At 48.3% G+C, this 15961-nt stretch overlaps 1 protein-coding gene across 2 annotated transcripts in view; it reads left to right on the top strand.

Annotated features, from left to right (window-relative positions):
• LOC140389708 (uncharacterized) overlaps nt 1-15961 on the top strand; it is a 287989-nt gene that overhangs the window by 20563 nt on the left and 251465 nt on the right. For both annotated transcript variants that reach the window (XM_072474126.1, XM_072474125.1), the window contains 3 exons: nt 1536-1607; nt 1970-2074; nt 13055-13243. In XM_072474126.1, the coding sequence (XP_072330227.1) occupies nt 1536-1607; nt 1970-2074; nt 13055-13243 (366 nt within the window). The remainder of the gene's footprint in view (nt 1-1535; nt 1608-1969; nt 2075-13054; nt 13244-15961) is intronic.

The raw sequence follows: 15961 nt of genomic DNA, 5'->3' as shown, positions 1-15961 counted from the left end.
TTCCAGTAAAAATCACGTTGGTGGTTGCGTTAGATATGGTTTGCTTTCCGGAAGGGTTTCAACCTGCTGGTGAGACGGGTTCAGAATCTAAGGGAAAACAGTCTTATTCAAGTGAGAATGCAGAGTGCTGGTCCATGTCCTCAAATATGGGTTTTTGGTTGATGGGATTTTGTTTTTGAATTGGAACAGTTAAAGGGGGAATTCATTACATAGATTAATGTAGCTGTGTGGTGCTTTATGTTTGCAATTGACAAGAATTCTTGCTGTTTGTTTATATAGAGATATGTTAACTCAGTTCTGAGGATAAAGCTTATTTTGATTAAAGTGTGCAGGAAGTGTCTAGGAAGACTGTTAAATCACACCTGAAGGGAAGGCTTTTGTGCTCATCCTAGCCAAATTAAACAAAAGGTTATAGGTCAGGTGAACTCCATAGTACACTTTGGAGTTTTTAAACCCTAGCCCATAACGCAAGATTGATTGATTCTTGCTATCTTGTGTCATATCTCATGGAGGCTCCTTCAGCATGATTTTAAAGTTTAATGAATGTTGTTATCTGGGGCGTCATTCTCCGACCCCCTGCCGGGTCGGAGAATGGCCGTTGGCCGCCGTGAATCCCGCCCCCGCCCCCGCCGAAGTCTCCGCTCCCGGAGATTGGGCGGGGGCGGGAATCCGGCCGCGCCGGTTGGCGGGACCCCCCGCTCAATTCTCCGGCCCAGATGGGCCGAAGTCCCGCCCAGGAATTGCCTGTCCCGCCAGCGTAAATTAAACCTGGTATTTACCGACGGGACCAGGCGGCGTGGGCGGGCTCTGGGGTCCTGGGGGGGGGGCGCGGGGCGATCTGATCCCGGGGGGTGCCCCCACGGTGGCCTGGCCCGCGATCGGGGCCCACCGATTCGCGGGCGGGCCTGTGCCGTGGGGGCACTCTTTCCCTTCCGCCTCCGCCACGGCCTCCACCATGGCGGAGGTGGAAGAGACTCTCCCCACTGCGCATGCGCGGGAAACTGACAGCGGCCGCTGACGCTCCCGCGCATGCGCTGGGAAACTGACAGCGGCCGCTGACGCTCCCGCGCATGCGCCGCATTTCCGCGCCAGCTGGCGGGGCAACAAACGCCATTTCCGCCAGCTGGCGGGGCGGAAATCCCTCCGGCGTCGGCCTAGCCCCTCAATGTTGGGGCTAGGCCGCCAAAGATGCGGAGACTTCCGCACCTTTGGCCCGGCGCGATGCCCGTCTGATTGGCGCCGGCTTTGGCGCCAGTCGGCAGGCATCCCGCCGTTGGGGGAGAATTTCGCCCCTGATGTCACACTCGTGAGGTTTCTTCAGTGGGAAACTTTAAGCATCCCTTTCACTTCAGAGTCAAGCTACACAATTTCATAAACACTGATCTCATGAACACAACTGTAATCAAACTGCTTGTGTTCAACATATTAGATTTGTCGATGAGTTTGCGCAGATTCTGAAAGTATCTATAACAATTTTGCCTTGTTTTTTGACATTTCTAATCATATGGAATATCTGGCATTTTCTGGAACCTCAGAAGGAAGCACTTCAACAGTTTCAAAGGCAGCTGTAACCTCTTCCAAACCAGCAACAACGTCAGCTTCAACAGGTACAATCAATTGTGATCCATTGATCCACCACCATGGAATAATGCTCTTTCATGAGACTACCAATACTTGTCTGAGCAGATGCCAAAAAAATGTCGCTGCAGCATTAAGTTTATATTTTCTGTAATGCTAAACTTTATATTGAAGAAAAGCTCATGTGCCAAACGACATATACTATATTGAGTAGTGGTTAATTTTGAGATCATGAAACCTTTCATTCTAAATATCAAAGCAACAGTATTTCCATATCGATCAGGTTTTTTAAATTCATGCTGTTAAATTTATCCTTCTCATTTCGTATGCCTCATGTTATATTAAACAGGAGCATTGATTTCCTCACTGACACCTCATTTAACATTAACAGCTGCATCCTCGTCATTCTCAACATCAGAACGAAGCACATCATCAAAGCTATCTACATCTGTAGCCACGTCAGCAAACACTTCAGCTTCAACAAGTAAAACAACAGGTATTTATAATTGTCAATGTTCAAATTTCAAACTGATAAATCATATTCTAAACATAGTTAGGGGGATAGATAGGAGATTAAGTGGGAACGAGAGAGACTCGCGGTTGGTGTGTTGCCTCCCAGTTGCCAGGGTCCGTGATGTCTCGGATCATGTTTTCGGGATCCTTAAGGGGGAGGGGGAGCAGCCCCAAGTCGTGGTCCACATAGGCACCAACGAAATGAGTAGGAAAAAGGATAGGTATGTAAGGCAGGAATTCATGGAGCTAGGGTGGAATCATAAAGCTAGAACAAACAGAGTTATTATATCTGGGTTGTTACCCGTGCCACATGTTAGCGAGATGATGAATAGGGAGAGAGAGCAGTTGAACACGTGGCTACAGGGATGGTGCAGGAGGGAGCGTTTCAGATACCTGGATAATTGGGGCTCATTCTGGGGTAGGTGGGACCTCTATAAATGGGATGCTCTACACCTGGACCAGAGGGGTACCAATATCCTGGGGGGGAAATTTGCTAATGCTCTTCGGGAGGGTTTAAACTAATTCAGCAGGGGGTTGGGAACCTGAATTGTATTCCTAATTTGATTGGGGCTAGTCAACACAGTTTTGTGAAGGGTAGGTCATGCCTCACAAACCTTATTGAGTTCTTTGAGAAGGTGACCAAACAGCTGGACGAGGGTAAAGCAGTTGATGTGGTATATATGGATTTCAGTAAAGCGTGTGATAAGGTTCCCCACGGTAGGCTATTGCAGAAAATACGGAGGCATGGGATTCAGGGTGATTTAGCAGTTTGGATCAGAAATTGGCTAGCTGTAAGAAGACAGAAGGTGGTGGTTGATGGGAAATGTTCCGCCTAGAGTTCAGTTACTAGTGGTGTACCACAAGGATCTGTTTTGGGGCCACTGCTGTTTGTCATTTTTATAAATGACCTGGAGGAGGACGTAGAAGTGAGTGAGTAAATTTGCAGATGGCACTAAAGTCGGTGGAGTTGTGGACAATGCGGAAGGATGTTGCAGGTTACAGAGGGACATTGATAAGCTGCAGAGCTGGGCTGAGAGGTGGCAAATGGAGTTTAATGCAGAAATGTGTGAGGTGATTCATTTTGGAAGGAGCAACAGGAATACAGAGTACTGGGCTAATGGAAAAATTCTTGGTAGTGTGGATGAGCAGAGAGATCTCGGTGTCCATGTACATAGATCCCTGAAAGTTGCCACCCAGGTTGATGGAGTTGTTAAGAAGGCGTACGGTGTGTTATCTTTTATTGGTAGAGGGATTGAGTTTCGGAGCTATGAGGTCATGTTGCAGCTGTACAAAACTCTGGTGTGACCGCATTTGGAGTATTGCGTGCAGTTCTGGTCGCCGCATTATAGGAAGGATGTGGAAGCATTGGAAAGGGTGCACAGGAGATTTACCACGATGTTGCCTGGTATGGAGGGGAGATCTTATGAGGAAAGGCTGAGGGACTTAAGGCTGTTTTCGTTAGAGAGAAGAAGGTTAAGAGGTGACTTAATTGAGGCATACAAGATGATCAGAGGATTGGATAGGGTGGACAGTGAGAGCCTTTTTCCTCGGATGGTGATGGCTAGCTCGGGGGGGACATAGCTTTAACTTGAGGGGAGATAGATATAGGACAGATTTCAGAGGTAGGTTCTTTACTCAGAGAGTAGTAAGGGAGTGGAATGCCCTGCCTGCAACAGTAGTGGACTCGCCAACATTAAGGGCATTTAAATGGTCATTGGATAAACATATGGATGATAAGGGAATAGTGTAGATGGGCTTTAGATTGGTTTCACAGGTCGGCGCAACATCGAGGGCCGAAGGGCCTGTACTGCGCTGTAATGTTCTATGTTCTATTCTGGTGCTTCACAATTTCTTCTACTTTAGTTCTGGCATTTGTTTGGATTAAAATTGGTTAGCAGCATGCTGAATTTACGACAGTGTTTGGCTGGCATCTTTCCGGTGAGGGAGTATGGGAAATATCAATATTTGCAAATTAGGATGTAATCAAATTATTTAATTGTCTCGAAGGTGAATGACTGAAGTGTTGGTTATGGGATTTGTTGTAGTAATTTTTGGCCATTTACTATGTAAATCATGAGCAACAAAAAAAATGTTAATTGTTAGAGACTTTTTATGCTTCTCCAAATATATTAACTTGGAGTTATTGCCATGGTTTTATTGCCATGGGTCCAGTTGTAGAGGTGCAGGATGCAGTTTAATTAATTTTTCACTAGCGGACATGCTATGGAATTTTTATCAAACTTTTCTGCAGCGATCTATTGCTGGCTGCCCGATTATACCACAGGATCATTGTTTCATCATAACAACACCCACATGTCCTTCAGGGGCAAAATGCAATACACATCACTGTAGCTCTTCTGGAATAACTGCCCAAGTTCCGTGTGCAATACAATAGTTATCAAACAATGCAAGATCATTGAAGACTCTGTATCATAAGAACAGTTCTTCATCTATTTTACAAGGCCACATAATTTTTCAGTGCTGGTTTGCTTTCTGCAGTACCCTGTCTGTCACTGATTTGGCTCCATCTCCTCTTACATGACAAGACTCACAAACACATGTGAGATCCCCGTGATCACATAGACTTCAGTTTTGTAAGTTGCCTTTCTATTGCTAATGCTGTTTGCAATAATAGTACAGCTGACCATGTAAGGTACTCGGTTCTGTAAACCTGCAAGATACTTGACTTCAAAACTGAATAGATAAAAGCAATCTGACCAGATGCATTAAGATGTCCAGATTCTGATGTGGGTAACAATGCAGTCAGCGCTTGGTGATTAGTGCAGAGAATGAACTTTCTACCATATACATGTGTTCACAAGCATAGATTCCAACTCTGTGTCCAGTTCTCAAACAGGTGTGATGCCAAGGCAAAGGACCATTTTCATCCTTCAATGTCCTGAGAGTCCAGCTCATATCGCATTTCTTGACAAATCTGTTGTGACATATGATGTGTTGGGTACTCTGGATCTGTGGAGATTGCGTTTATCTTAGCGCTAACATAGACAGGCTACCAACACTTGTCATAGTACAACTCTATTTTATTTAACTAAGAGCTGTTAAACATACTTGCACTGTGGGTCGACGCTATGTTAGATTGACTGAAGACCTATGCCTAACCTGACCAGCCTATACTGCTAGCACATGGTGGATGTTTGTGCTACTGACTGCGGGCTCTGTCTGTCTCAGAGGCTGCATCCCGAATGAGCGGGAAAACTAGTGCCCTCTGTCTTTATAGTGACCGTGCCCTAACTGGTGATTGGCTGCTATGCTGTGAGTGTTGATTGGTCTTGCAGTGTGTCAGTCAGTGTGTGTCTCTGCACCATCATATACTGATGTGTATATTATGACATCCCCCCTTTTCTAAAAAAAATGTGTGTTTGTGGCAATAAATAATGTAGTATGCGAATGTTCCTAACTATGTGTGGCACATGCGAGCATATTTACAGGACTATGTACAGAAACTCTAAGATATTTACATTAGAAGGTGTCTAGTGCAGATAGACAGTATGTAACACAAAATATAACTAGAACAACAGTATGTACAAACCAGTGAGTTAATCAAACAGGGTAACGAAACAATCAGTTCATGAGTTCAAAGAGTCCATGAATTAAGGCAATTCATAAATTCAGTCTCTGAGGTGGTTGACGAATTCTGGTTGACCGCCTCAAGGGTGGGTCAGGGGCCGCCTGTTCTGGAATGGGCGGGACTGTGTCAGACTCAGAGGGTGGCAGAGCGAAAGGGAGATCTGCAAAGTCTGTGACGGGTTCGTCGTGACGGCGGGGCAGGACATGATGATCTGGTGGCGAGCGAAGAAGGAGTCGTAGTGCCCGCCTATTTCGGCGAAAAGAGAGCCAGCTTGCAGACAAACCAAAAATGACCTGGGGGCCACTTGTCTGAGCACCACAGCGGTGGCGGACCAACCACCATCGGGAAGTTGGACACGGACCTCGTCATCAGGAGCCAGAGCAGAGAGATCCGTGGTGCGGGCGTCGTATGCCAATTTGTGTTGGGCCCGAGACAACTGCATTTGACGAAGGACCGGAAGGTTGTCCAAGTCCGGAACATGAATGGCCGGCACCGTCGTCCGCAGCGCGCGATTCATCAACAATTCAGCCGGTGACAGGCCGGTGGACAATGGAGCTGACCTGTAAGCAGCAGAGCGAGGTAAAAATCGGATCCTGCATCGGCCGCCTTGCACAGGAGTCATTTGACAATGTGCACCCCCTTTTCAGCTTTGCCATTGGATTGGGGGTAATGGGGCTGGAGGTGACATGTGTGAAGTTGTATCGTTTGGCAAAATTGGACCACTCCTGACTGGCAAAACACGGGCCATTGTCGGACATGACCGTGAGCGGGATGCCATGGCGAGCGAAGGTTACCTTGCACGCCCGAATGACCGCAGTTGAGGTGAGGTCGTGTAGCCTAACTACCTCCGGGTAGTTTGAGAAATAGTCCACTATGAGGACATAGTCCCGGCCAAGTACGTGGAACAGGTCGATGCCCACTTTGGTCCAGGGGGATGTGACCAACTCATGGGGTTGCAAGGTCTCCCTTGGCTGGGCAGGCTGGAAACGCTGGCATGTTAGGCAGTTAAGAACAGCGTTGGCAATGTCCACGTTGATTCCAGGCCAGTACACTGCCTCACGGGCCCGTCGGCGGCAGTTCTCCACTCCCAGGTGGCCCTCATGGAGCTGCTCAAGGACGAGGTTCCACATCGGAATGACAATCCTGTCCAGCTTTAGTAGAATTCCATCTACCACCGCCAGGTCATCTTTAATGTTATAGAATTGAGGGCATTGGCCCTTGAGCCACCAGTCTGTCAGGTGGCACATGACACGTTGGAGCAGGGGATCGTTGGCCATCTCACGACGAATATGGATGAGTTGTTCGTCCGTGGCGGGCAGATTGGATGCGGCGAATGCCACCTGAGCATCAATTTGGCACAAGAAACCCACTGGGTCACAGGGTGTGGTGACAGATCGGGAGAGTGCATCGGCGACGATGAGCTCCTTACCCGGGGTGTGGACGCGTTCAAAGTCATACCGCCTGGGTTTAAGGAGAATGCGCTGCAGGCGCGGCGTCATGTCGTTAAGGTCTTTTTGAATGATATTGACCAGTGGTCTGTGGTCTGTCTCGACTGTGAACTTTGGGAGTCCATAGACATAGTCATGGAATTTGACGACTCCGGTAAGAAGGCCCAGGCACTCTTTTTCAATTTGCGCATAGCGCTGTTCAGTGGGCGTCATTGCACGTGACGCGTATGCGACAGGAGCCCATGAGGAGGCATCGTCACGTTGAAGGAACACTGCTCCAATGCCGGACTGACTGGCATCCGTGGAGATCTTTGTTTCTTTGGCCGGATCGAAAAATGCCAACACCGGGGCCTTGGTCAGCTTCGCCCTGAGTTCCCGCCATTCTTGTTCATGGGTGGGGAGCCATTGGAACTCGGTCCTCTTTTTAACCAGGTTCCTGAGAGCCGTGGTGTGGGAGGCGAGGTTAGGGATGAATTTCCCCAGGAAATTGACCATGCCCAGGAAGCGGAGGACCGCCTTCTTGTCCTCCGGTGTCTTCATGGCCTTAATGGCAGATACCTTGTCAGCATCCGGCTGCACGCCAAACTGTGAAATGTGGTCTCCGAGGAATTTAAGTTCTGTTTGACCAAAGGAGCATTTGGCCCTGTTGAGGCGGAGGCCATGCTCATGGATTCGTCGGAAGACGCGTTGGAGGCGATCAATGTGCTCCTGCGGGGTGGTAGACCAGACGATGACGTCGTTCACATATACGCGAACCCCTTCGATACCATACATCATCTGCTCCATTATTCTGTGGAACACTTCCGATGCAGAGATGATGCCAAACGGCATTCGGTTGTAGCAATACTGGCCAAATGGGGTGTTAAAGGTGCAGAGCTTCCGACTGGATGCGTCGAGTTGGATCTGCCAGAACCCCTTGGATGCTTCTAGTCGGTGAAAAATTTGGGGCGAGCCATCTCACAGGTGAGTTCTTCGCCCTTTGGAATGGGATAGTGTTCTCTCATTATATTGCGGTTGAGGTCCTTGGGATCAATACATATGCGTAATTCGCCGGATGTTTTTTTCACGCACACCATAGAGCTAACCCCATCAGTCGGTTCTGTAACTTTCGAAATTACGCCCTGGTCCTGGAGGTCCTGCAGCTGCTGCTTGAGGCGGTCCTTGAGGGGTGCTGGTATCCTGCAAGGTGCGTGCACCACAGTCGTGGCATTTGGTTTTAACAAGATTTTATAAGTGTATGGGAGTGTGCCCATGCCCTCAAATACACCGTGGTATCGGGTGATGATGGCGTTCAGCTGTGTCCGAAAGTCAGCGTCCTGAGATGCGGAAGCGTCAGCGGTGACAAGGAGTGAACCCTTTGGACAAGGTTTAGAAGTTTGCAAGCCTGAGCACCAAGCAGGGAGGCTTTAGTGGATCCCATTATTTCGAATGACAGGTTAGTCTTTAATGACCGGTGCGACACTTCAAGCTGGCAAGAGCCACTGGCAGCAATGGCATTACCATTATAGTCCAGAAGCTGGCAGGCGGATGGCAGGATGGTAGGCTTGACATGGAGGCTTTCGAGGTCAGACCGCACAATGAGGTTGGCTGAAGCGCCGGTGTCCAGGCGGAATCGGATACGGGATTGGTTGACCGTGAGGGTGGAACATCACTTGTCGTCCGGATCAATGCTGAATATTGGGAGAGACTTGGCTTTTGTCTTCTGGAGCAACTTGTGTTTGGTGATGAGGCCCACCCGAAATGGTGCTTTAGGGTCCTCGGTGTCAAGGTCCGGAATCAAGTCGGAATCGGTGACCGGTGGCTGGATGGTTTGGACATCCCTGCGTGGCTGGTTGGAGCGACGAGAGGTAGTAGGTTGAGCAGACCTGCATAGGGCTGCATAGTGGCCAAGCTTGCCACATTGGAGACAGCGTCGGGATTTTGCAGGACATTGCTGCTTTAAGTGGGCGGAGCCACAGTTGCCGCATGTCGTGACGTCAGAACGTTCGGTACGCCACTGCGCATGCGCGGTGTGGACGTACGTAGTGCGCGCCTGCGCAGTGCGGTCTAATGCCTCGCCGTCCCCTCGGTTTCCCCGCGGGAGCCCGCGGAAAGCACGCGAAATGGCCGCCCTCATCCAGGCTTAGGCCCTGGAGTTGTTTAATGGTTGCACCCGCTCTGCCTCAAGGGGACCTAGCCTCGCCGTTTCAGCCGCTTGAATGTGCGAGTATCAGTTAGTGGCGTGTTTATGCAGAACGCAGGTCTCGATGGCTACCGCAAGGGTGAGCTGTTTAACCTTGAGGAGCTGCTGGCGTAGGGGGTCCGATTGCACACTGAAAACGATCTGGTCATGGATCATCGAGTCGGAGGTGGAGCCGTATTTACAGGACTGCGCGAGGATGCGAAGGTGGGTGAGGAAAGATTGAAAAGGTTCATCCTTACCCTGCAGACGCTGTTGAAAGACATAGCGCTCAAAACTTTAATTTACTTTGATGTCACAGTGACTGTCGAATTTGAGCAGGACTGTCTTGAACTTGGACTTGTCTTCACCTTCAGCAAAAGTGAGAGAGTTGAAGATATGGATGGTGTGGTCCCCGGCCGTGGAAAGGAAGAGAGCAATCTTCCTGGCGTCTGAGGCAGCTTCCAGGTCTGTAGCTTCGAGGTATAGCTGGAATCATTGTTTAAAGATTTTCCAGTTCGCACCGAGGTTGCCGGTGATGCGGAACAGCGGGGGAGGGCGGACGCTGTCCATACTGCCGGATGGCTGATTGCTGGTCAAAGGCAGATCACTTGAAGGTAGGTCTATTAAACTCTAACATCACATACTGGTACCATGATGTGTTGGGTACTCTGGATCTGTGGGGACTGTGTTTACCTTAGCAGTAACATAGACAGGCTACCAACACTTGTACAACTCTATTTTATTTAACTAAGAGCTGTTAAACATACTTGCACTGTGGGTCGACGCTATGTTAGATTGACTGAAGACCTATGCCTAACCTGACCAGCCTATACTGCTAGCACATGGTGGATGTTTGTGCTACTGACTGCGGGCTCTATCTGTCTCAGAGGCTGCATCCCGAAATAGCGGGAAAACTAGTGCCCTCTGTCTTTATAGTGACCGTGCCCTAACTGGTGATTGGCTGCTGTGTTGTGTGTGTTAATTGGTCTTGCAGTGTGTCAGTCAGGGTGTGTCTCTGCACCATCACATACTGATGTGTATATTATGACAACATACATTTCTGCATATGGGTTGAAATGTGCAAGGATTGGCAGAGATGCTTTTTTCACCGTCAATGTATCAAACGCTGTTTGCTGTGGGATTGTCCATTTCCATGATGTATCTTTTGTGCAGCTACTTCCAGAAAGGCTTCACGATCACTGTGTGCAGTTCCAATCAGTAGAGAACAGTAACATTTTTAAAAAATGATGCCATTTATTTACTGACAGAAGCAACAAGGGTTTAAAACTGAAGATTCCTTCTGTGTAGCAGCCAACAAAGCAATCATCAAATGCCATCTATCCGATACTCTAACATCCAGAAATGACGAGTTAAAAATGAATTGACAAGCAAACTATGATTGAATATGAACTATATTGCATTTAGTGAGCATTTTACCCTCAACTGATTATTTTCAGCACAGGCAGGGAATTCAGATATCAAAATATATCTGCGAATGTCTGAGTAAGTCATGGATACTCTTTTATTCATCAGTGCTGTTAGGATGTCAAGGAGCAGACATGTTGCATTGCAGTTATCATCCCCAAAATGAGCAAAACAAGACAGCAAAGCCAAAGGGAGCTGAGAGATTTTCTGGTAGTCACAGAATAAAACAGACTTTATGATTATTTTTAGAAAATTCTATACCTACCAGATGCTGCTTCTCCTTTAGTTCTCTGTCTGAGGTCAGGTCCTTGGCAATTATTTGTTGAATCAAGGCAAAGAGCTGTGATGTTTGACTATGGATGGCCTACAGATGCAAGGCTTAAGTCTGCCTCAGATGGAATAGGGATGGAGCTGTATGCTGTAGGTGTTAATCTGATCCACATACTAGTTGTGTATCCAATTGAGTTAACCGCATATCCTCAACCACCACCCTTCCCACCTACCTTTATTGATTTTCTCAAGCTTTGACTGTATCAGCAAACATTTTGCTATGTTTAACTGAAAATTGCTTAATATTTTAAAATGACGTGGTAGCAGTTGTCAATGTCAAAATAAAACGATCTGCAGACTCGCGACCCTGGACGAACTGACGGAAGATCAGGAGCTACCGACAGGACAGGAACTTCGGTACCTTCAAATCAAACACTTTCTCCGCAAGGAGACGGTGAGGTACCCTAATGTCCCGAGAGACACTTTACTGGCAGAGCTAATAAACACGGACAGTAAGGAGAGGGGAACTATGGGGCATCTATGGACAATTGCTGGAAAGGGCTAGGACACCACTGGACAGAGCTAAGCTGAAATGGGAGGACGGAAGTGGGTTGGAGCGAAGCACTGAGTAGGGCCAACTCCACCTCCTCCTGCGCAAGGCTCAGCCTCATGCAGTTTAAGATGGTGCACAGAGCACACCTGACCAGATCCCGAATGAACGGGTTGTTCCAGGAGTGGAGGATAAATGCGAACAGTGCCAGGGAGGCCCGGCCAACCATGCCAACATGTTCTGGGCCTTCGGGTTCTGGACAGCCTTCTTCGAGGTGATGTCCACGGTTGAGAATGAAACCGTGCCCGAGAGTGGCAGTCTTTAAGGTGTCGGACCAGCCAAAACTACATATGGGGAAGAGGGCCGATGGCCTGGCTTTTGCTTCCTAATCACACGCTGGAGAATCCTGCTTGGCTGACAATCAGCAGCATCATCCACAGCTGCAGACTGGCTCGCAGACCTGCCGGAATTCCTCCACCTGAAGAAGATAAGTACACCATCCGAAGGTTGGATGAGGGCTTCCACAAAGCATGGGGGATATTTGTCAGCCTGTTCCAAGATGTTTTCGAAGCCAACAGTAACTAGGGAATGCAGGGTGGAAAGGTAGGTGGAGAAGAGCAGTTAGGAACACACACAAAGGAGAGGAGAAAAGGGGGAGGGGAGAGGAAGTGAGGAGGGAACCCGATGGAGTCGCAGAGAGAAACATGGGGGAAATAAGGAGGAGGGGAGGTGGCAGGAAGTCTCCTTCCTCTCCTGCCGAACCCACAAGTTCAACAACAAAAATTGCAGAAGAGAGGAGCAGAGCACAGTAGTATGACACTTAGGGCCAGAATTGGTGCCAGGGAAGAACCAGACCACCAATGGGGGGGGTTGCTGGTCAAAGAAAATGTATGTAAAAATCTGTAAATAGGAAACATCACAACATGTAAGTTTCAGGTGCACTATATGTTAAATTATTATGCAAAAACTGAAGAACGGTAATAAAAATATTTCAAAAAAAGAAAAAACAATCTGCAACTCTCAACGATGAATTTATGATGATCGAGAAGAACAACTCCATGAGGTTATCCATTCAATAAATTGGGATTGGTCATAAATCTATTAATGACATGCTTATTAAACTTACTCCTGCTTAAAATTGTCCTATGTGACTCATTTTCCCGTGGTATTCAAGTTATTTTGCATTCCAGTTGTGGGAGTTCCTACAGTGCAGAAGGAGGTCGTTCTGCCCATCAAGTCTGCAACAGCCCTCCAAAAGAGCACAAACCTAGGCCCAGTCCCCTGCCTATCCCCATAACCCTGCGCATTGATCATGGTAGCCATGTATTGCATTTTCTCACCTATTCAAAGCTTCCTTCTATCCGAACTCATTTCAAATTGAAACCCTTGGAAATAAATATGGAATTACATTTCAACTAATTTGTGTAAAAAATAAGAGCAGAATGTGCTAATTCTCCAAACTCTTATTCCCTGTTTACTTTTCTGATGACTCTGTTTTACCTTATTCTTTTTCTATACAGTTATGCAGAATATGACAACCTCTAGAGCAGCAACAAGATCTACATTGTTTTCTCAACAATTCAGTACTCTATCTTCAACCATTGAAACATCTACCATTGGTTCCACTAATGTCATTACCACACATTCTCTACCTACAAGCACAACATCAATGATTACCACAGCACCGTGCCCTGAATTTACTGAACAAGGTATTGTAGCATTTATTTCTCCTATATAAGGGCCGGGATTCTCCCCTACCTGGCAGGGCGGGGGAATCTGGCGTAATGGAGTGGCAGGAACCACTCCGGCGTCGCACCGCCCCAAAGGTGCGGAGAATTCCGCACCTTTAGGGGTCAAGCCCTCACCTTCAGGGACTAGGCCTGCGCCGGAGTGATTTCCGCCCCGCCAGCTGGCGGGAAAGGCCTTTGGCGCCACGCCAGCCGGCGCCGAAAGGACTTCGCTGGGCGACGCATGCGCGGGAGCGTCAGCGGACGCTCACGGCATCCCCGCGCATGTGCAGTGGAGGGGGCCTCTTCCGCCTCCGCCATAGTGGAGACCATGGCGAAGGTGGAAGAAAAAGAGTGCCCCCACGGCACAGGCCCGCCCGCTGAACGGTGGGCCCCGATCGTGGGCCAGGCCACCGTGGGGGCTCCCCCCAGGGTCAGATCGCCCCGCGCCCCCCCCCCCCAGTACCCCGGAGCCCGCCCGTGCCATCTGCCCCTGCCGGTAAGGTAGGTGGTTCAATCCACGCCGGCTGGCGAGGGTTGACAGCGGCGGGACTTCGGCCCATCGCGGGCCGGAGACTCGCCGGGGGGAGCCCGCCGACCGGCGCGGCCCGGTTCCCGCCCCCGCCGACCGGCGCGGCCCGGTTCCCGCCCCCGCCGATTCTCTGGTGGCGGAGAATTCGGAACATGGCGTGGGCGAGATTCACGCCAGCCCCCAACGATTCTCTGACCCTGCGGGGGGTCGGAGAATCGCGCCCATGATTCCTGAGCATTTTAATTATTTACTTCTTTCTGATTTTATGATGGAAGAATGTAAATGCAGAAACAATCAGATCTACGATATTCCTTTTATACCAAAGTATAAGATTTCAAATGTTACTTATTGAAAGCCAACAATCAAGTCCCAGCACTTCAAAATGTTGCTGAAATCCCAGGAATGGAAAAGACTATTGTAACCCAACTATGCAGTGCCAAAGTTGAAAATAAATGTCCTGGAATGTCCTAAGCACCTCACCTTGGACAAAACCAGAATTCTTTATAAGTCTGCTCTTAATTACTGGAACCCATACTTCTGGGGAGTAGAAGTTTGACAAGAGCAATGGTATGAAACAGGCAGTACCACATCAGCTGTCTGTTAGTCAGTTCTACCGAGTCACCAGAGGTGAATATTGGTGAGTACAATTGGCAGCTTTTGTCCTGCTCATATTGCATACCCAAGATAAACTTCTAATCCATCATCTTAATAATAATCGCTTATTGTCACAAGTAAGCTTCAATGAAGTTACTGTGAAAATCTTTCTAATGCCATCAATGTGGAATCTAGCAGTATATCTAAATCCCTCTTCCAAATAGTCTAAAATTATTAATATTGTCATGTGAGAGTACCCTTTAAGAAATGGTGTTTAAGAAATGTACCTTTAAGAAATGGAGCTGCTCATGTTACTGGAGTGATGTCAGAATGTGGGTGGAGCTAAGCTCTACTTCTGCTTTTTAGTTTCAGTTTGAGAAAATCTTGGCTGTGTCTGTGTTTTTTCAATGAGCTGCACTGCTGTTGATCTCTGCCATCCAAAGACTATCTATGGATCATTTGGCGTTCTCAGAATTGTAAAAGGTCTCAGTATTAAATCCAAACCTAATGTGCTCCTGTTTGAAGGTTTGTTAAGTCTTTTGGGTGTAAAAGCACAGCATACAGATTACTTAGTGTTGTATTCTTTGGGGGGTGTATTTGATTTACTGGTTGCTAAGATAATCACTGTTTGTCTTAAAAAGGACTGCGGATCTGGACCTCTTAAATAGTGCCCCCGATCGGCAGCGCCTGACACGGACCTCCCGTCCAAAAATAGCCTGTTCCCGTATGACCCCCCCCCCCCGCCCTCCGATCTGCCCTCCCCCAACCATGGCGGTCACGGACCGAGTCCGCAGCCGCCACGCGAGTATCCCAAATGGCAGGACCACATTAGATCCACACCGTCGGGACTGCGGCAGGTTGGGGGCGGAGAATAGCGGGCGGGCCTCTGGCAATGGCCGCAGGTAGGAGATACGTGGCGCGGAGGCTTTTTAGGGGCCGGAGAATCGAGGAACCCGTGCCGGTCCCGATTCCCTGTGCGGAAATAGATTCCCCGCCCCGGGGCCGGACGCAATTTTGGCTCCGGGGTGCGGAGAATCCAGCACCAGACCTCCAGGGGGCAATTTGTATCTCAACACTTCCTCATTTACAGCATGAATTATGAATTATGTAACAGTGACACAAAAGTGGTGTTTTTATTAATCTTGTCTGTTTTGAAAGGGCCTTTAATTAGACAGCCAATGTTCTAACCTGAAGTAGATGGGAGCTTCAACAAAGTATTTGATCCAGATTCTATAAGATATTTAGGATCCCAATGCAATATTGGTCTTCTGCTAGGCAGAGCACATACTGTGCATAATTTGCTCAGTTGGACTGGAATTAAAATTCAACCAATTATCCTTAAAATAACCAATGGAAGCTACTTGGAAAATCATTGTGGTTAGTTATTTTCAGTGCTTTTCGTGAACCAGAGGTAGCCTGAATGCACATCCTGGACCCTCATCTTTTCTAAAGCCTGTCTGTCTGTAGAGTCCCTGTTTCCTCCACATTAAGATGTTCCTGTCAGCTCACCTCCACGGTCACCAGATTTCCTTTCCTGCCCCTACCTCCCAAGTTATCTGGAAGTGCTCATTTGG

Source organism: Scyliorhinus torazame, chromosome 14, assembly GCF_047496885.1.
Source record: "Scyliorhinus torazame isolate Kashiwa2021f chromosome 14, sScyTor2.1, whole genome shotgun sequence".
Taxonomy (NCBI): Eukaryota; Metazoa; Chordata; class Chondrichthyes; order Carcharhiniformes; family Scyliorhinidae; genus Scyliorhinus; species Scyliorhinus torazame.
This window is presented reverse-complemented; position numbering and strand designations above follow the sequence as displayed.